The 20,463-nt window shown below is 33.0% G+C and overlaps 3 protein-coding genes across 11 annotated transcripts; all 3 read right to left on the bottom strand.

The window, feature by feature from the left end:
* Nucleotides 1-165: 165 nt before the first annotated feature.
* LOC105113079 (RNA-binding ASCH domain protein) lies at nt 166-5,241 on the bottom strand. 5 transcript variants are annotated; one of them, XM_011009092.1, is made up of 11 exons: nt 5,020-5,241; nt 4,751-4,941; nt 4,606-4,666; nt 4,428-4,476; nt 4,229-4,283; nt 4,063-4,150; nt 3,553-3,671; nt 3,230-3,355; nt 2,528-2,621; nt 1,700-1,854; nt 166-494 (listed from the first exon to the last, which is right to left on the bottom strand). In XM_011009092.1, exons 1-11 carry the CDS (start codon nt 5,183-5,185, stop codon nt 435-437), a joined length of 1,164 nt encoding a protein of 387 aa, XP_011007394.1. In that variant the 5' UTR covers nt 5,186-5,241; the 3' UTR covers nt 166-434. The 5 variants fall into 5 exon arrangements, 4 of the variants coding, with proteins under 4 accessions (XP_011007394.1, XP_011007395.1, XP_011007396.1 ...); XM_011009093.1 differs by lacking the exon at nt 1,700-1,854 and having other exon boundaries at nt 166-487; XM_011009094.1 differs by lacking the exon at nt 1,700-1,854 and having other exon boundaries at nt 395-494.
* Nucleotides 5,242-7,696: 2,455 nt separating this feature from the next.
* On the bottom strand, nt 7,697-10,311 carry LOC105113080 (UPF0481 protein At3g47200-like). Its single transcript, XM_011009097.1, has 2 exons — nt 10,182-10,311; nt 7,697-9,285 (listed from the first exon to the last, which is right to left on the bottom strand). The coding sequence occupies exon 2, from the start codon at nt 9,239-9,241 to the stop codon at nt 7,862-7,864; it is 1,380 nt and encodes a 459-aa protein (XP_011007399.1). The 5' UTR covers nt 9,242-9,285; nt 10,182-10,311; the 3' UTR covers nt 7,697-7,861.
* A 5,596-nt stretch (nt 10,312-15,907) lies between these two features.
* On the bottom strand, nt 15,908-20,099 carry LOC105113078 (uncharacterized). Of its 5 annotated transcripts, none has more exons than XM_011009090.1 (11): nt 19,626-20,099; nt 18,800-18,915; nt 18,517-18,650; nt 18,093-18,295; nt 17,723-18,010; nt 17,581-17,639; nt 17,341-17,377; nt 17,169-17,243; nt 16,943-17,093; nt 16,699-16,830; nt 15,908-16,606 (listed from the first exon to the last, which is right to left on the bottom strand). In XM_011009090.1, exons 2-11 carry the CDS (start codon nt 18,906-18,908, stop codon nt 16,193-16,195), a joined length of 1,602 nt encoding a protein of 533 aa, XP_011007392.1. In that variant the 5' UTR covers nt 18,909-18,915; nt 19,626-20,099; the 3' UTR covers nt 15,908-16,192. The 5 variants fall into 5 exon arrangements, with proteins under 5 accessions (XP_011007392.1, XP_011007391.1, XP_011007393.1 ...); XM_011009089.1 differs by lacking the exon at nt 19,626-20,099 and adding an exon at nt 19,002-19,533; XM_011009091.1 differs by lacking the exon at nt 19,626-20,099 and adding an exon at nt 19,237-19,533.
* Between the last annotated feature and the right edge of the window lie 364 nt (nt 20,100-20,463).

The following is a 20,463-nucleotide window of genomic DNA, read 5'->3' as shown; positions in this document are numbered from 1 at the left end:
AGGAATGATTGTAAACCTCCAATATACTTCCCATAAGACATGATCAAGATATCTGCATGGACACCACCCAACCAATGCTAGTTCCACCACGATTATTGCCGCTTACCAGCCAAGCTCAAGAATAATGTGGATTCAAGTTTTCAATTAAGAAGCAGAGATTGAACGTCAATAAAAATAAATGACCTCAATTATTAAAGTCCCAGTCAGTGTCATAAGATGGACCATCATGATGGCATTTTTATAGATCAAAGACACCAATAGGAATGTCCCCACACAAATTATGGTTTCATTCCTTTTAAGTTACCACCATCCATTTGTGGTTCGAGAAATCCTATTAACTGAAATGACATAAAAGGAAAGAGAGGGTAGGGGTAGGGTGCATCAATACTTTGAGAAAGTTTGTCCAAGCCAGTATACATGCCTCCTCACGCAAGCTAATGCTTCCATCCTCTTGAGTGACCATCTTCGATGTATGGTTCAAGAAATCCTATGAACTTAAATGACACAAAAACAATGAGTAAGTGATATCTTGGGCAGTGAAAACAGGGTCAGAGTCAACAGGTAAGCAAAAAGCCAATTGAATTCACATTGTTAAAACAAAATATTTCCGAGGACAGTACTTACAATCCAATAACAGGTTTTAGCACTAAAAGAAACAGTTATTTATATGCATGCTTTCGTAAAGCAACGACTAGCAAAGCTAGTAAAAAGGTTGAGAGAGAAGGGAATGGTTGGCTGTGCCATCATATCTAGAGATTGGAACTGCCAGCCTTACTGTTTGTCAGTGAATGGACAGAGTCAAAGCAACTGATTTCTTTGAATGTCTTTTTTCTTTTTTTAATTTTTAGCTCAAAGGATTACCATTATCAGATGGAAAGCGCTTTTGAAATGATATGTAGGCACTGTCGAGTAGTCAGTTTGAGAACAATAAAAATAACTTGATAAAATCCACACTCTTGAATCCTTTGATGCAAACAAAACCAGATTTTTTGCCAGATAGTTCCTTGGAGAAACAATTCTATGAAGAGTTGCAGATGAATGGTAAGCATTGTCCTAACTGATAAATCTAGCATGCTATAGTGTTTTATTCTTTTTTCTTTTTGGTTACAAAGAAGAGGTTCAAACCTGAGACCTCTAGGGGGCGGGAGGGGGGGTCATGGTGCCACTTGAGCTACCAGCTCTTTGGCTAGGATGTTACAGTTGAAGGTACTTCCAAGACAGGTACTGAGATACAACTTGTAAAAACCACACAGATCTCACAAGAAGCTACTCTGATAATTCGATTGGTTTCGCTGATCAGTCAATTTCATTAGGAATCCATCATTACACGCACTCAGTTTAGGGGCAAACAACAGGATACCAAGTTCTATGCAGAGAACAACATAGCATAGAGTAGGGTCTAAATGTGATTTCAGTGCTCTTATACATTGCCTTTGGTGCCCTCATTTTCTACTTTTTGGTTGTCTTCTCCAGGTTTTTCTTGTAATTTCTTCTCTCTATATCAACATGTTCTTTTATCCACAAGAAAAGAAGGCCTCAAATAGCATAACTTTTGTGTTTTGCTTGCAACATCTGCATATTTTAAGCCTGAGCCGATCCTGATTCACCTGAACACGTCTTTGTTTTGTTTTCTAGCCTGTTATCCATTCATGCATGTAGACACGAAGTTACAAGGAACACTACAATAGCATATATATACCTTAGTTCCATCCTTAGACCAACGTGCTCCATAACCATCAGCCACCCTTATCTCAAAAACAGCCCCATGTTGTGGAACAACATGAATGTTTGACCAGCAACAAGAAGCTATTAAGCGACTGATGACATTCATTGCAAGCCTATTTTTTGTAGAATCTACAATATATCAGTTAGTAACCAGGGATATGATAGTAAGGCCAATAAAAGATAAACCCTTTCTGCTCATGTGACACTCAATGCCTTAACAAACAAAGGACCATATCCCTGCACAACCATGTAACTCGTGAAACATATCCATTTTCTTATAATAATAAGTGATGGCAATTAATAATGATATTATTGATGACTGTTGCTCCTGTTAAGAAGCATCTGTGGCAGAATTTGGGGAAGGGAATCATGCTGTGAGCTAAGGTTTTCATTGATTGATGCTAACCAGAGGTAGGATCATAGGAGAGAGGGGTTTGGACAGAGTTTAAATAGTCAGGAGACTCTCCATGGAATTTTCCATAGATTACTGTGAGTTCTGTAGGTCAAGTTTTAGATTTAAAAAATGTTGTCCTGATTGTGAAGTGCTAGCAGGTGATGTTTGTGGCGCTGACAGTTCTAGAAGTGAATAACAATCTTGTGAGAGTAAGTGGCTAGTGGTAACTGTTGAGTGGCTAAAAAGAAGAAGGGAGGAGAACACCTCACTGATGTAAGAAAACACATGTTAATCCTAAAATGCAACGGAAAAGAACAACATGCAAAAGATTAACGCACAAATGACTTCTGTCCACAACAATAACATGAGAATTCTGGTTCAAGGAGTGAAATCCTAAAAGGCACTCACCACTTCCACCAAGAATACCCCAATATCTGTCTCTGCTCCTTTCAGCATGCTTTGCCAAGGCCCTTGCTCCATGAGTCAAGGCACTACCTTTGATCTCAAGCCAATCAAGAAAAAATTCAGAATCATGAAGCACAAAATACTTACAAAATCAAGCTTGAGAAAATTCTAAAATTGGCATACATGAACTTGTTTAAGCATAATGAACCTAGAAGACAGCGTGCTTCCTTGACACTTTGACAAAAAGGAGAAAAAAGTAGGAAGTGTCCATAGAGAATGAAAAAAAAAAATGAATAAGTTCTGGGCTGCCACTGCTTGAGATGTCTCAAGGCAACATGAATTCTAAGTCCATCAACCAAGAAATTGTACCCTTTATACTGATAATTCTCTCACAGATGCTAAATTGGAAGATAAATAGATTCATGTGGAAGATGATAAATAGATTAACATCTCAAAATATTAAGGAAAAAACAAGGTAGATGATTACCTTTCTACTCTTCCTAGAATAGTTGTTGTTTGCATTTTAATGGATATGTGGCTTAAGTTATGAGGTTTCTCTACTAAGATCTTTATTGAATCCAAAATTTGAACAGACCAATTGAATGCAATTCAGTTTCTTATAGAAAAGGGTCCAGAAAGAGCTAAAAGAACACCTTTGGAGATAACATAAAGCATGAAACAATTCATAACAAGCCATAATTTTACATTTGGATTATAGGGGAAAATGAAGGACGAGAGAAGCATTGATCTTGGTGGAGGTAGGGCATTAGAAACTGTTCCACTAGTATCTGCAAGCCCCAGTAGCCTCTGAACACCTCCATAACTTAATCCCTGAATTAGAGACACCAAAATAATCAGAACTTTTGGCTCTCGGTGTAATTTTACAGGACATCTATGACTATTTCTAAACATGATGGGCATGGTATATATTATGTCACATACATATCCTGATGATCTGCAATATAAAAATCAGGCTTAAGTCTCACGCAATAAAACATAGGAATCACAAGAGTTCAGGAAAAACTCACAAACAGTATGCTAGCCAAAGAAAGGTATGGCTGGGCAGCCAGTTTTGAAACACAGATTGCGAGGACACCATTAGACATTTCCTTTTCTTCTGTATAAAACTTCCTATAAATCTGGACACCTGGCTTGCCATCAAAGCATAACTGTTATACAATTCAGACCTTATAAATTCAAGAAAGCAATTGCAAGTTTCAATACATCTCTCATTCCAAACAATGCAAACAATTTAAAAGATTACTTGGAGCAAAGAGTGTATTGTAAAGATTCTTCCAGAAATGCAAACCAGAACACTTTAGAAGTTTACAACCCAATTAACTGTTATGCACAAATAAAAGAAACCCTACCCCCATACTTAACAAGTCAAATAAAGTCTTGGAGTTTAATTAACTCCCAGCATTACTTATACTTAAGAGGCATGACAACTTAATTCTAGCAACTCATCATTGCAATGCCTCAACTAAGAACATCATTTTGACAGCAAAGACTAAACATCAACACAAAACTAGGTTTACCTTCTTCAACAGTTTTAACTCCAGGAAGGACTTTCTTGAGACTCTCAGCTTGCAACATCTTCGAAAATGAAGCATATCTGCGAACATCCTGGAAATAGATAAAATTGTTTTATAGGCCAGACTGGAAATATATATGAATGAATTCAACTTACAAATGTGGTCTCACCTCCACTTTAAGTACCACAATTTTGTTAACGAGAATCAAATCACCCGGCTCAATTCTAACAGCAGCAAAACAAGTCAGATATAAGCTACTACAACAGACATTCACCCACTTTCTGGCACAGAGTTCTTTAAAGATTGCACAATCATTAACTTGCAAATATTCATGATGGTGTACTTAAACCATATGGCAAATCATCTACCTTAAGTAATCACCAGTAGCACACCTTCCTTCGATTTTTTTCCTCCCATCTATACACACAACCCCAGATTACTAAAGAACATATCTTGAACCACATAAACAACAGACAATCCAAAAAAAAAAAAAATTAAAAGCCAAAAACATGGAAAAACCCCATATCAAAGAAACAAAAATAATACCTTTCAAGAGTGAAAAGTAAGGTTCTTGAACATGAATTTCACAAGATATACCCTCCAAAACCTGATCAAGAGGAAGAAAAAAAAACCCTTTAATCACCAAACAATATTAATTAAAGATACTCAACAACCTCCAACAAAAGCTTACATTTATCAATTCAAGTCCCTTCTCTTTAATTAACTGATCCCAATTCTCTTCTTTCTGCTTCAAGTTGCTATCTTTATCACCAAACACCATCTTCTCATAAGTTCTACATACAGCACCAGACTTTACAGATCGATACAAAGCTGAAGCTAAACGTTTATACAACGGATATAGAGCAACCCCATCAAAAGAATCTGCAGACCATTTGAGCATTTTAGCATAAAAATTAAATTTTTAACTTGAAAAAAATTTTCTTATATGGTTTTTATTACCTGTTGGTGTTGGTGTGGAGTGACATAACATGTCATTTGGGTCTTCTTCGAGGAGGTTAATGCAGAAGTCTTTGGAGAGTCCTAGATTGATTTCTAGGGTTTGGTTAATGTGGGACTCAAGAGTGAATTTTAGCAGCTCCTCTATCCCCTCTCTCTGTTTCTCCATTTTCGGTGTTCCTACTTGCCACTAGTCTGCTCTGGCCATGGCTTGTTTTCTTTTGTTTATTTGTCACGTGTGACGCATGTGATGTTTTGCTTTTCCATATTTAACAATGTTCATGCTTTTCCAATGATAACCTTTGGTAACGTTTGATTATTTTGCAGGGACAAAAGTTAACATATAAATATGCTTGGTCAAAGATATAAGGGTATAAAAAATTTTATTTTAAGATAATTTTTAAATGAATTTATATATTTTTAGATTAGAAGGTAAAGAGAAGATAAGTCTTTAAAAATAATATTTTTTTATTTTTAAAATATTATTGTAAGAAATTTTTTATTTTAAAATTATTTAATTAAAATATAAAAGAATAAAAATAACTATTATTATAATTTTAAAATTCAATTGGAGTATTGATTTGGGGCAAAGTTTAGATACTCTAGTTAATATAAAAATAAAAATTATTATTATAATAATTTTAAAAATTGATTCAGAGATTGACTAAAATAAAGTTTAAATTATAAATCGGGAGAATCAGCACTACACTGATCTAGATCAATGTAAAGATAAACATTATTATTATTATAATTTTAAAAATAGATTTGAGATTAACAAAGACAAGATCTAGGTTATGGATTAGGAGAGTCAATATAGGTTGACTCAAGTCAATGTATAAATAAAAATAATAATTATTATCATAAATTTTAAATTTAACTTGGAAGTCAATCCAAGACAAAATTGAGGTTATAGATCGAGAAAATCAAATCGACTTATCTAATTCTTTTAAAAAAATATCAATGCAATCTTCTTTTGTCTATTTTTTTTTAAAGTCAATAGATTTCTTACCTAGGTTTTTAATTAACCAAATTCATCCTTTTTTTATTATTTTTTTTAAACTCGAACTAGTCCAAACCTCAAGTTATTTTATTAAGTCAGTTCTGATTTTATAGCTATTGCTATTATAATATTATTAATTCTAATACTTAATATAAACTAAAGTAAAACAAATAATAATATATTTGACAAGGTAAAATAATTTTTTTTACATTTTATTTTATCTTATCTACCATAACCAAACAAAATATAAAGATAATAAATTTATTTTATACATCACTATAAAACACAATTTTATCTTTATTTTTTTTATATGGTCTCCTCTATCTCTTTTGACTTAGGATAATAACTAAATGTTAACTTACAGATTTAAAAAATTTAAAAAGCTATTTATTTTTATTTTTGTTTTGATGTGTTTTAAAAGTATGTTTAACTGATAAAAACATTAAATTGATATTTTTTTTAGTGATTTTTAATGATTTTGATGTAAAAATTTTAAAAAATTATTTTAATGCAATTTTAGATCAAAAACACTTTTAAAAAGCATTTTACATATTAATATCAAACACATGGTAACTAACAAAAAGGAAAATCTGATCTTTTAAATATATATTTTTTAAAAAAATTATCTTGAATCTTCAATGTGTAATAATATCTAAAAAAATTGAAAACCTTTTTTTTTTAAAATAATTCAAAATACGGGTTGTTTAAAACTCCATTCATGTTTTTTTCTTCTTTTTTGGGGGCTTTTTTTATTATTATTATTGTTATTCTTCTTCGACGCCTACGGTAGAGATGAGAGGCATTCGGCTCTCAAAAGGGATTGGGGTTTTATTATTAGTTTAGGGAGACATTGAAATTTTTGGAAACTTTATATTATAGAGGTACAAATAAATTTATAGAGGCACATGGATCGTGTATAAATTAACCACATAAATTGATAAGGTTATTAGAGTTTATGAGTCAGTAGATTCTTCTGAATTCCTGCTAAGGTGTTCATAATCGAGACTGGCACCTGGAGAAGTCCTCGGCTGTCATGGCTACCCAGATTGTTGGCCTTCTTTTGCCATGTTCATTTATGGATGTTAGTTGATCGTTATGAAACCATTAACATTGATTACACTACTGTAATATGTGCATTTGATCTTGGAAACGAGAAATTTAGATCATTCTCACTCTCTGGATATTAACTATTGCTGGGATATAGAAATTAGAGTTTATGAAAACTCCATCTATTCTTGTGGTCTTGACGACGACGACAGTTTTGAGCTGTGGTTGATGAATGAGCATGGCGTCAAGGAATCGCGGATCAAAATGCTTGTCATGGAGAGCAACAAGATTGACCCAGAGAAACCACAGTATGTTTTTTTTTTCTTTGGTTGCAAAAGAGGGGTGCGAACCTAGTTGTTCATTAGAAAACTTGTTCGGTTTCATGGTCAGGTCCTCCGCAGGATGCAATGAAATTGACAATGATGGAAGTTCTTCAGGAAATCCTGGTTGTGAGGTAGATAGCTTATGAACCTGGAAATGCCGATATTGACTTGTGGTATTTACTAGGCATAATTCGACTAGTTTTTGGATTTAAGGCTTCACAGTCGCCATGATCAAGTGAAAATTGAGATCATGCATTCTTCAGCTTTATTTAATCAGAAAAAGAGCTTTGAGAGGAAAGGACATCACACAGGGAACAAGAACAGAATCAGTTTCAGGACAATACAACAAGAAATAGCTACATTTAGAGCTACGCAAGCTTTGAACTAAAATTAAAACAACAATTTCTAAGGAATACAACAATAACAAACCCATCAATTATTGCGGAGGATTAATAAAACTAAAGAAGATTTAATCCTAGAATGACGATTTCAGGGAAGTTATAGTCTGTATCAAAGTGAGGATTAGAAGGAAAGCTGCAGCAACAGTTCCTGTACCTCTCCAAAGATTGCTGAAATATACGAGTTTCAAGGTTGCCTTTCTACGGTTCCAGGGGTTCTCATAGTAGGCATTCATCGTTTGACAGATATCACTATAATAAGAAGTTTTTTCACAACGTTGGCTAAGGTTGTTCATCAACTTTGAAACTGCGGCGTCGTCACCAACCCAGTTCTTAATAATTCCCTCTTCAGCTAGCAAAGCCACGTCTTCTGCCCTGTCAATAAGATGGTCCATAAACTTAAAGTAGTTGCTGATGTAAGCTTCACTCGGTTTGTAGCACTGCTCCCAGGCCATGACATTTCGTACAAGACGTTCCAAGGAATCATCAACTTCCAAGAGTGGTATCTTCAACACTCCTTTCTCGAACTGTACGTTGATCAAACACTTGTCTTCGGTGGCCTGAAACTTCACTCCTGCTTTGCGAAGCGTGACGGCGCTATATTTCAGCTTGATAGGGTTAGAGCGATTTTCTCGCTCGAGGGCTCCTTTCAACATAAAATTCATTAGTAAATCAGTGAAATGCCGTGCTTCTGTCGGCGGTGTGGTTTCTGGCTTTCGTGCAAGTTGGTACTTTCCAAAATGACGGGTGGCAAGATCAAGAAAAGAAATGTCATCTTGGCGAGGGTGATAAAACTCGCTATATATAGAGTCGATAACGGAGAAAGGTAGTTGGTTTTCAAGCAGCATCAAGTCTTCTCCTATGCAAGATATCATCCTGGTATCAAGATTTTGAGGAAAGTCATCATCATATGAATCCTTCAAAAACTCAATGATGAAGACAGCATCCAGCACGATCATCTTTACAAAACGTTCTGTGTGGATCCTGAAGCTCTCTGAATAACAGAGTCGGATACTCTCTTCTTTTTTATGAATGCTTCTTAGAAAATCCATAAAGTTCTTCTCATCCATGTCATTCCTTTTAAGGAACTCTCCTTGATATCTTCTTTTCAGCGTTTCCATGGTCTCTAGTCTTTCATCATTGTGGTGAAAAGGACCTATTGAAATCAGCTGTGGAGTGTAGGCTTCTGGATTTCTGTCTCGAAGTGAGTTGGGAACCCTGAAGATACAACATTCATCAGCCCGGTCCTTTTGAGGGGGCAACTCCCTTAATCCTTCCAGATCAAGCCAAACATTTCGAAGTTCCCATCCTTTGTTGTCAATCTCATAATATCCTTCGTCCAAGTCCCTAGCCATTTTCATATTTGATGCGCTAGCCTTTAAAGTTTTCTCGTCAATGTTTGAAGCACTTACCTTGTCGTCCTCCATAATTTGATGCCCTTCCCCTTTCAACATCATTCTTCATGCTTGAAGCACTTGCAGTAAATTTACCCTTTCCCATTCTGGATCGGTAATAAAACAAAACCAAGAATGAATGGCAGGAGTATGGTTCAATATTGAGTGTTAATTTTTTTCAGAATAAGGCACTTTTGAGATATATTTTAACAAAAATAATATAGCAATTTCTTTTTTATATCACAATATCAAGGCACTTTATGCCAACATGTAAATCTTAAGATCGACCCTACAAGAAAAGAGTATAAATTTTTTGTATAAAATGTGATAATTACTCCTTTTCATTCTTGTCCAAGTGAATATTCTCGATACCTGCACTCAGCGGCGGAGGCAGGGGGTGGGCTGGCGCTGGCAGGGGTCCCGGCCCCTGCAAGGAAAATTTTCCCAGCCCCTCTTTTGGTACTCATTTAATACATATTTTAATAAAACAAATTTTTTTAAAATGATTCTTTTAATTTGTTCCTCCTCAAATTTTTTTTCTTGCTCTGCCCTTGCCTGCACTTCGCATCATTTCTAAACTTTTAAATCCCGTCGTCCTTTCTTAATTCTTCATTAAGAAAAAAAAATTATAGTCTGAAATACAAAAAAGAAAGGTGAAGCATGAAAGTATGGATCAAAACTTGCCAAAACTAGAATACAAACAAAAATATTTTAGAAGGATCGTTGGTTATTTGTCCAGTTCATGTAGTTTTTTGTCCTCTCAACAAGTCCTAACGCGTTCCCTGTAAATTAAGGTCCGGGTACTGAAGCTAGCTTTTTAATACAGAACAGAACTAGATTTGGTCTGGTTTTTAATTAGAATGTGCAAGTCACCGAGTAGAATGAACCGAGTTACCAGCATCAGCATTTTGCATGAGCAAAATCCAGCTGACCTTCTCTTCGGTCTAAGCGCTCTCTCTCTCTCTCTCTATATATATATATAAACTAGGAAGCCAGGGCTAACCTTGGAGAGATCGATGATCGGACGACTATATCTGTTGTATATGATCCCAAGGAGCAGCCGGCCTCGTTCTTGTTGCAGCCTCTCTCTCCCTGTATGGGGATGCTGCTCTTACCAACCCTCCCTCATGAGAACAATACCAAGAAGGTAAGTGTATTTACTATCGATTTAACTTATATGAATTATAATCTAATTTACTAAAGGGGATTTTTGAAGGAAACAGGATAAATAGGCGGGGCGCCCTTACGCGATGTCCTGCTCTGCTTTATCGACCACTTGGTTATCCCGCGTACGTTTACACTGATTCGTTATGTTTCACCCTCCGTTTCATTCCAACCTGCAATGCGGGTGGCTTTAATCATCTGTTTGGAGTTGTTATATGAAATATTTTTTAAACTAAATTTTTATTTAAAAATATCTATTAAAATAATTATTTATTTATTTTTAATATTAATGTATTAAAATTATTTAAAAATACTAAAAAAATCAATTCGATCCTTTTCATGTTAACTGCATTTTTAGGAAGCACAAAAAAACAATTTCAAATACCATTTGAAAAATTGTTGTACTCCCTCACGGAAGCATTAACTAATCTTTTAAATTTAATATTAAAATATATTATTTTTTTATACTTAAAAAATCTAAACAAAAAAAAGTATTTTATTTTTATTAAAATATTTTTTATACTTAAAAAATATTTTTAAGTTAAAAAATATTTTTTATATTTTTTAGAAAAAAAGTATTTTTTATACTTAAAAAATCTAAACAAAAAAATCAGCTCATTAAAGTTATAAAAACTAAGTTAATATTTTAAAAATATCAAATAAAATATTTTTTTTCTTTTAATATTTAGAAATATAAACTTGTACTTAAGACGTTCTAATATTAAAAATGTAGTTTTGTTTTTATTAACATCACAATAATTGTATTTTTACGGTAAGGACTTTTTTATTGAAGAAAACTTGTTTTCAACCTTAACCTTAGACTGTCTAATAATTAGACAACTAGTTTAATCGGATAATTAAACAATATAATTTATTTTAAGTAGAGTGTATTTAAGATATTAATATCTTTTATTTATATAGTTGGTCTCTATGCCCGATCTCTGATATCATTTAAGGTTATTAATAATCAAAATATCAGGTGTCAACTCTCATTATCTCTTAATTTCCACATTAAAAAAAACAAGAAATTATTGTCTTCTTTGTTTCCTAATTTTCTAGATACCATACAAGAGTGAACACATCGCCATAATAGAATTGGCTTTTCAAACGGCATCTCCACCGCATCAGAATTGGCAATTGACTTTCGTATCTAATGAGGAAGTTAAACAAGATGATAAAATGCTTTTTCTTTCTTCATAAATATTCTTCCCAAGCATCTCTCAAAAGAGCTAAAACTAACACGACGGGGCCAGCAAAAAAATAAGTCAATTAAATCTAATCATTGTGGAAAAAAAAATATTAAAATCATTCAAAAAATAAAATATTTATTTATTCCATTCAAGGTATAAAGCATGGGCGCGGATTCAAGATAATATAGAGTGGCGCAGATTCCCACATAAAACTAAAGCTACAAAAACTAGCATCACAAGTCACCTACATTTACTAATTCAGTTCCTCCATTCAGAACCAATTCATTCCATTCTCTTCTCTGTTCCAAGCCAATTAAATTGGCAATATATATTATTTTAAAACAGCGGTAAATAAATCAAAAAATAAACCATACTTAAATCTATTATTATTAAACAACTCAATATTAATATAATTAAAAGAAAAACAAGTAAAAATAACATGTGGATTAAGCGAAATTTTTAAATCTAATCCAATTTAAAAAATTACAACTTTTTAAATTATATACTTGAGTTCAATTAAGAAACTTAAATGTTATCCAATTTAATTTTAAATGATAAAGTTGTTAGAAAAACTATTAATAATAAAAACTTGTAAAAGGAAAAAAAAACAAGGATAAAATAAAACAAACATTTCTCACCAAAAAAATACAATTAAAAGAATTAGAAGCAAACTTGAAAGATTGAGAAATCATAGGAGATGAAATTAAAAATAATTTGTAATATGATTGATTATTTATAGATTAAAAAATTATGGGGGTGAAATAAAAAACAATTATTGAGAGCTAACCTAATAAAATCAAACTCAAAAAAATAAGAAAAAAAAGTTGAAAAATAAAATTAAACAAAAAAATAACAAAAAAAATTAAAAAAAGGATGAAAAATAAGATAATATCAATTTAGAAAAGAAAAAAAAACGGGGCAAACCTCTTAAACCAAGTCTAATATTTAATATTTAAAAGTTATATCTCGTGAATTGTTTTACTAATATTCAATCAAAAAACATATTTTTTAACCAATTTAATTTCAAAGAATGAGGTTGATAGATGTCACGACCTGAATCCTGGATCCATGACCGGCAACGCAGGAGCAGTGTCGAAAGGACACCCCACCTATGCTAAACCTCAAACAGACATATCAAAAGAATAAGATATTCAAAAAATATACAGCATTTCATAATCTACAGAAATGTTATATTACTCAAAGCTGATGAAATCAAATGATAGTTCAAAATGCTTCATCAGTAATTAAAATAAAAATAATAATTCATAATACTCATTACATTTTCAAAATCCAAATTTAATTAAAACAAGGTAATAGTGGAGTATCTAAAATATCGAATAAAAACAACCTTGAATAATAAGTAAGGCATACCGATCCAAAACTGAAGAAGCAGGAACACTCAACAAAATCCAACTACTATAAGAAACTAAGAACCTGAAATAATATTAAGAATGAGGGGTGAATTCAATCAACTCAGTGAGAGAATAATATTTAATATACTTTTTAGATATTTTTCATATTAATAGTTTATTAGATGATTTATCTTGATATACATATACATATACATACTAAACATATTATCATAACGTAGTGGAATGCATGTCAGAGATCAGATGACACCTGAAAGTGACCAGATAACACCCGAAGGTGACCACTGTGGGATGATCAGTCGTCACAGACTGATGCCTCTCTCACCAGCTAGGTATACAGAATACTATGTGCATATAGGTTAACTACTCTTTATTAGTATGGAGTTACTGACAAGTCCTATATCAAGACATAATAGATATTTATATAATCATCAAAGAAACATATGTCATATCAAATAGAATTTAGCTCGACAGAATACGAGTGTAAATTCAAGAATAGATGAGTACTCGAAAAATAAAACAAAATATATAAATATAAATATTCAAGAGATTAACTAATCATACTCATCATATAATCAACATGCATATTTATTTATATTATATGCATATTAAAGATTATCTCACTCATTCAAAAAATATAGAACTAGATGAAAGACCCGAAAATCCTATTGAGAATCGTTAGGAGAATCCACAATAATATATGAAATATACTAAAACAAAACTCAAAAAATATCCCAATGTATAAAATAAACCAGGTTTACTCTTCTAGGTTTAGAGACTAAAACGACAATTATCCAAAACAGGGACCAAATCGTAATTTTACCAAAACTGGACCAAACTGTAAATATATAACTATACTGAAATTTCACACATAAACCATCCTTAATTATGTTTAGAACGAACCAGGGACCAAACTGTAATTTTTTTAAAGTTTAGGTACTAAAATGTAAATTCTCAAAATTTAGGGACCAAACTGAAAATATTCCAAATCAATTATCAAACTGGGATTCATTATCCTTAACCTCATAATAACAATGTCCAGAATCTCAAAATACAATTAGGGGTTAAATTATATTTTTCCTTAAGTTTAGGGACTAAACTGTAATTTTCATAAATTAAGGGACCAAATTGAATTTTCATCATCTTCAACCTCAAACCCAGAATTTTCACAGTTACCTACTATTATCCCCTGATTTCTAACACAATTTCACCATTCAAACAAAATCATAACTCAACATCATCATCTTTACCTATAGTCTTTCAAAATCAACTAATTAATCAATTACCCATAACAATCAACCCTATAACATTCAAATTAATTCATCAATTAACTAAAAATATAAGTTTTCAAAACCCTAATATTTATCAAAACAAAAATTTAAAGTTCAAAGAACACATTTATATATTTAACAACCTAAATCTTACCTTTAAACTTATTTTCTTCCAATCTCTTCCTTTTCCCTTCTCTTCCCCTCTTTTCTCTTCTTCTTCTTCTTACTTCTCCCTTCTCTCTCATGGTTTGTTCTAAAAAACACAGCTCTCTTCTTCTATTTTCTTTTCTATTTATATTTATCAACTCTTTGTTTAATTACTACAATACCCCTTATTCATTTTACTCACTTCTAAGCCTTCAAGGGCTTTGTTGCCTTTTTCTATTCCTTTTTATTTTTTAAAATATTATAGTAGAAAAGTATTAATAAAAAACCTTATAAAAACAACATAAAGAATAATGATAAAATTTGATAGAAAAAACCCAAGAATGATGCAATTTAATGAAAAAAAACAAAAAGCAATTTTAGGTTAAATCGTGACGAACCACTATAACGCCACTTATAGAGAAAGAGGACATTAAAATGAATTAAATAATATTGCAGTATTATGGTTACAACAACCAGAGCCACTCCCACGTGTAGTCAGAAGACAATGTGGTGGCCGACGCATGTATTTTTTTGTTTTTTTGGTGTAAACACAGAAAAATAACTTTAGAACTAAACAATATTAATAAACAAATTATGGTGAAATTACAATTAAGCTTCTAAAGCTAAGGCTAAAAAATTCAAATTGTAAGGGTAATGGATTAATTCAATTGTTTTATAAATTTAAAAATATAAAAATGACCTTAGGTAGAAGACATTGAATTATTTTATTAAAGTGTTACTTTAATAATTTTATTGTGCATTTAAAAATCCAATTACATTTATGTACCATTCTACCTTTAAAGTCAAGAAAAAAGATAAAATAACTAAGGGGAAAAAATCATGATACTATTATAATGAAATAGTATTCTGTGTTTTGAGACAATAAAAACGGTAGGAATTAGTTTTTTGGTAACTGCGGAACCTAATCATTTATATTTATTAAACTTGGTTATTAAATTTAATCTTAAATTTATTTATTTAAATCAATTTTGATATTTATACAATCAAAACAGAAAAATAACTTGATTTAATCTAATTTACTCTTTTTAAATCTAGTTAAAACTTGATCAAGTTAATTCCAATATAGTATTTGATTAGAAACAATGAAATACAAGGGGCATATTTCTTGACCAAGATAATTTTGAAAATATATTTATTTTCTATATATGTATTTTACCTCTTTCTCCTTAACTGAATACATATTTATTACATTACATTTGTATTAGTGGTTTTTTTAGAGCATTATTAGAACACAATCTAAGTAATTTTTTTTATGAAGTGATACTTCGGATAAGTCGGAACAACAATATATATATGTATCAACCAATGAAATACACATTTATTTTACAACACATCAACTGGTTGATACATAAATACATACCAATATTGATACATACATACATACCTATGTATGTATGTGTCAACCAATGAAATACGCATGTATTTTACAACACATCAACTTTGAAGCAACTACTAATTGGAAAAAAAAGAAGAAGCATCCATTGACTTCTAAACAATGGTTGATTGAAAGAGATTCAATACAAGAATCGAATTTTTGTTATTGATAAATATGTTGCTTATGTTTGATTATATTAAGGTAGTGTTTTTAATACATTAAATTGGATGTACATCAAGTTTTCAAATCTGTGCCCCAGATTTGGGGTCTGATAATCAATCAAAGAAGTGAAAAAACCAGTAGGCCTTCAAATTTGAAGTACCATGAATTCTGCACTAATTTTCTTTGTTGGTATGCATCTAATCTACCTAGCAATATCGTACCATGAATTCTTGATCTTGTGTTCTTGAAAGTTGGCTTGCACCATTGATCTTCCAGAATTTAATGTAGTATCCTAGATAAAATGTTGCTACTTCCTAGACTGAAACAGTATGTTCTGAGCTATCTTTGGTTCCAGTTTCCAATTCCTTTGCGACAGATGGCAAACGTGGCTTCACAGAACCGTCTAAAGAGTGGTGCTCTTGCTCATGTTGAGCCAGCATTGTCCATATCAGAACCAGAAATACCATGACTAATGAGAGAAACACCATTGATGCCCACACCATTCGAACGTATCTTTTCAATGGTTTGCAATGGTACAAAAGGATCTCAGAAAACGCATCCTTCACCGCTTTACACTGTACTAGATTTTCCATCTCAGGGTACACAGTTAGTAGGCTCTGAATGGATGTGCTGTATGCCCCAACTGTTCTATAATAGTTAGGCGATATGAATTGTCCGTTGGCACATGTTCCATTGTCGAAACTGGAACAAGTAAATACCTTCAATACCTGTGGAGAGTGGAATAGAACTTCATTTAGTGAACATGAACAGAGAATATATTTGGGGTTACAAAAACTTTTTGATCTTCGCTTTGACATACCTGTGGGATCTCACCGATTCGGATTGTGTTAGCAGGGCACTTATCAGGCTGGTATTGGTATTCAGGTGGTGCTGAGAAGGGATTGCAAACTGTATAAGGTACTCCTTGCATGGTTGATAAGTTTGCATTCACCTGAATTGTTTCAGCAGAAGAAAGGTATGATATAAATCACATGATAAAACGATAAGGTTCAATCGGGGAGAAAAACAAATTGCAACTCGGAGATAATGTCCTGCGAGTCAACCTGATTAACAAGTTTGTAGATCCCTCGACTGACATCAAATAACACTGCTTTTGCTGAGAGCAATTGATCGCAGGGAAGGATTGAACTCAAGCTGTTGTTGTAAGGATTCTGTTGGAAGTTTCTGAGAGCTGCACATGAATCTGTTGAAAAGCTGCAGAAAAATGTTCATGTTCCCTCAATTAGTTGGTATTGAGAAATTGAAGCAATGGAAAGAACTTGGACTTACTTTTCTAAGAAGAAATGCAGCCCAAAGAACAACCAGCATAGAACAGTCAGGATCCAACACACAACAATTAATCTGCTAGAGAAAAATCATAAGAAAATGTATATGACAATCAATTCCCTCTTTTAGGAAATGTTCTAGTTCGGCTATGTAAGCGTTGTTTATTTTTACTTACATGTAAAGTGGTCGCTGTAACCTCAGAGTTCCACAGGCTGCAATAGAATGAATTCAAACACAAAATAAGAAATATATTCAACTTGATCATAATGATGAAGAAAGTGATAAATAATAATAAATTGCCAGCACTTGGAACTTTTCCTGTCCAATTCTGGTTTTACATGGTTCAAAAGTTGTATTGACCAACTAAATTCCAAGTGTGGTAGGGCTATGGAGTTGGACACATAGGGAGAAATACCTGAAAGAGCAATTAGTGCGGCCACGTTCAAGGAAATTGTCACTGTGGTTACTATATAACTGCAGCAAGTATCATAGCCATCTTTTAGACATGCTCAAATGGACATGGATATACATAATTTGCATTGGATAGATAACCTTACACTATCTTGAGACCCTTATCTATCAAGTGCCTATTCTTCCGAGCTCGCCTTTGTATATCAGCAGCTTCAGCATCAAGTTTCGCTGATGTGGTGGTAAGGAAGGTAGATGCCCGAGCGGCAGCCCCTTGTTTAGATGCTCCTAAATTCTCTTTCATGTCTTTCATTACTCCTGTTGTGTTGTGCATGGTTTTCCATGCGTCATTCGCCGTGTCAATGATGATGTCCGCCACATTTTTAGCTCGTGAATTGAACTTCGCATTCCCTCCAAGAACTAGCCCAGATGCAGTTCTGCAGGTAGTGTTTCACTTGTCACAAACTGTTGCAGCATTTATATTATTTGGATTTGGAATGCAAATGTGGCGGGACTTACATTGCTAGGACAGTGAAAAATATAGCCAACAGAATAGGCCAGAGGTAACGTTGCTTATGGCAAGGTAATCTTTTCTTCAGCTGTCCATACCTTCTAGTTTTACAGCAGAAAGCAGTTGCAAGCAGAAAGCCTCCATATGCTATGCCACCCAGAAGCCAGATTACCCCAACGACATATCCATAAATTCCTGTAAATATGGTTGACTGCAGAAAATACAACATGTTATTTCTCTGTGATTTTAGCTTTTACGAAAATTTCAGAAATAACTAAATCATTAGGACCATACCATGCTACAAGACTAAAGAAAATCTTCTGGGATTACATCAATAAAAGCTAAAATTTGGGTGGCAAAACTGATTTTCTACATGGGTTCATGATTTTCTATAATTAATATCTATTTAAAGAGAGAGTGAAAGGGAATTACACTCCAATAATGTTTGTTTTTGATATCATATCCTCCTTTATATTTCTTGAAATTTTCAAGTGGATCCAACCTCACAGTATCATCTGACCGTATCATAGGTTGTGACACATTGTTTACATCACGAACATATGTATCTGATAAAACAAGAAACATACCAAGAAATCAATCATTACCTTAAGGGCTAATTAGTTTTCCCAACAAACGAAAAGGGCTAGTTTGAATTCTTGGATTAAAGCCCACTTCAAGTTTCAAAACCTTATTCAATGAAATTATCAGGTCTTACCAGGCTTAGAAGAATTTGAAGAGAATGTTTGCCCTGCAATGAGATTTGAGCCTAAAATGACCAAGAAAATTAAGGAAACAACCGACTGTGTCGCATCTGTGGAGCCCATTTTCAACCTGTCAAACAAGTAGGAATTAGTAAACAAATGCTCATGTAAAATTGCTTTGACCAAAATTGAAGCAGCCATGATTTTCCACCTAACCTTCTGCTAATGCTAATGGTGCTTTTGAACCACACCAAGAATGGACTGACCTCACCCATCAAACAAGTTTTAAACAGAAAAACTAAAACCCATCATACAAATTCTCAATACTTAAACAGGAACCTGATCAACAAGAGATGATTAAGAGAAGAAGGTGGTTTAACTTTAATTTTCATGGTTAAATAATAAACCTCTCTAAAGGAAAAGAAAAGATTAAATACAAAATGGGCAATACTTTAGCTTCAAGTGTGAATGGAGGAGAAAGATATCTTCTTCTCCATTAAAACGTGTGTACAAATTTTACAGAAGCAACTTCTTTGCAAGTTCAAGAACATTTTTTAACCTACTGAATCTGAACACAGGAACCGCACGTAGGGAGCAACAAGATCAACAATTTCTTCTCAAGAATAAAAAAAGTTTCAAGAAAGATTATGTATGCATGCATGTTCTTCAAATTCTGTTATCCATATTGCTCTATTATACAAGAGGTTTCGAGTTCAAATCTCTTCGGAGTAAAAATGACAGAAGAGAGAGAGAGCACCAAGGGCATATAGATGTCACCAAAATTTGAGGAGCAAGAGAAGATACACAACAAACAACAAAATATCTATTCAGATAACTTACCAGAAGTACTAGGAGTTTAATCACTACTTCAACACCCTCTTTCAGCAGCTAAATATCTTCAATCTGTACTTTAATATCTCAACAAAAACCTTCCAAGATTTTCAAGTTTTCTTCAAAATCCTTTAACAGAAACTCCTCATAGATGATCACATAGATGATCAGAAGGTTATGTATCTATGCAAATCCAGCTCAGACCCCAGATGAAGGGAAGAAAATATATAGTATCCCCCAAGTCAAGAATGTCAACTGAAAAAACTTCTCTAGAATTTCAAATCCCTTAACCAATTTATCTTCATAACTTCGAAGGAAATTACAAAAATCTTTGAACAACATCTAATTTTCAACCCACTATTTCAAATACTTAAATAAGCTCGCCCGTGTCAAACACTCCCATAAATGAATAGAGAAAGTTTGGTTATTTTTCAATTTAATCCACTTCGAATCAGATTACACCAACTCCATAAAGCCTTTTTCTTGTACGTCCTACTTAATCCGTCCTAAACAGAACCAAAAGGTAATGGAGTTGCACGACGATGGACATGCGGCTAGAAAATACTTGTGGTCCTTCTACTTCGTGCCATAGTAAAATCAAATCCTGCACTTCTAAATTAAAACAAATCAACCCTTTTTCTTGTTAATAATGGTGATATGAAACTCCTTTTATCAAACTCACTTGCTTATTAAAATTCTAGATGAATGCAACATGTTATGAAATAATTAGATGGGATTCTCAAATATGTTAAGGATATCTCACCAGCCAACAATCATGGATACAAGTAGATCAATGGTATCTCACCAACCAATTATAATGAGTACAATCACATCAAGAAAATCAAAT

The sequence above is a fragment of the Populus euphratica genome, unplaced genomic scaffold, assembly GCF_000495115.2.
Source record: "Populus euphratica unplaced genomic scaffold, PopEup_1.0 scaffold387.1, whole genome shotgun sequence".
Classification (NCBI taxonomy): domain Eukaryota; kingdom Viridiplantae; phylum Streptophyta; class Magnoliopsida; order Malpighiales; family Salicaceae; genus Populus; species Populus euphratica.
The sequence above is the reverse complement of the archived record's forward strand: the minus strand, read 5'-3'. Positions and strand labels throughout refer to the sequence as shown.

Coding starts and splice junctions, on each gene's coding strand:
- LOC105113079 (XM_011009092.1), bottom strand. CDS start 5,185: ATGGAGAAACAGAGAGAGGGGATAGAGGAGCTGCTAAAATTCACTCTT. Junction 4,284..4,427: donor GCTACTGGTGATTACTTAAG/GTAGATGATTTG, acceptor TGCTGCTGTTAG/AATTGAGCCGGGTGATTTGA. Junction 495..1,699: donor GGTCTAAGGATGGAACTAAG/GTATATATATGC, acceptor GTGTCATTTAAG/TTCATAGGATTTCTTGAACC.
- LOC105113080 (XM_011009097.1), bottom strand. CDS start 9,241: ATGATGTTGAAAGGGGAAGGGCATCAAATTATGGAGGACGACAAGGTA.
- LOC105113078 (XM_011009087.1), bottom strand. CDS start 18,986: ATGGCTGCTTCAATTTTGGTCAAAGCAATTTTACATGAGCATTTGTTT. Junction 18,296..18,516: donor AAAACAAACATTATTGGAGT/GTAATTCCCTTT, acceptor TATTTTCTGCAG/TCAACCATATTTACAGGAAT. Junction 17,378..17,580: donor CGCACTAATTGCTCTTTCAG/GTATTTCTCCCT, acceptor ATTCTATTGCAG/CCTGTGGAACTCTGAGGTTA.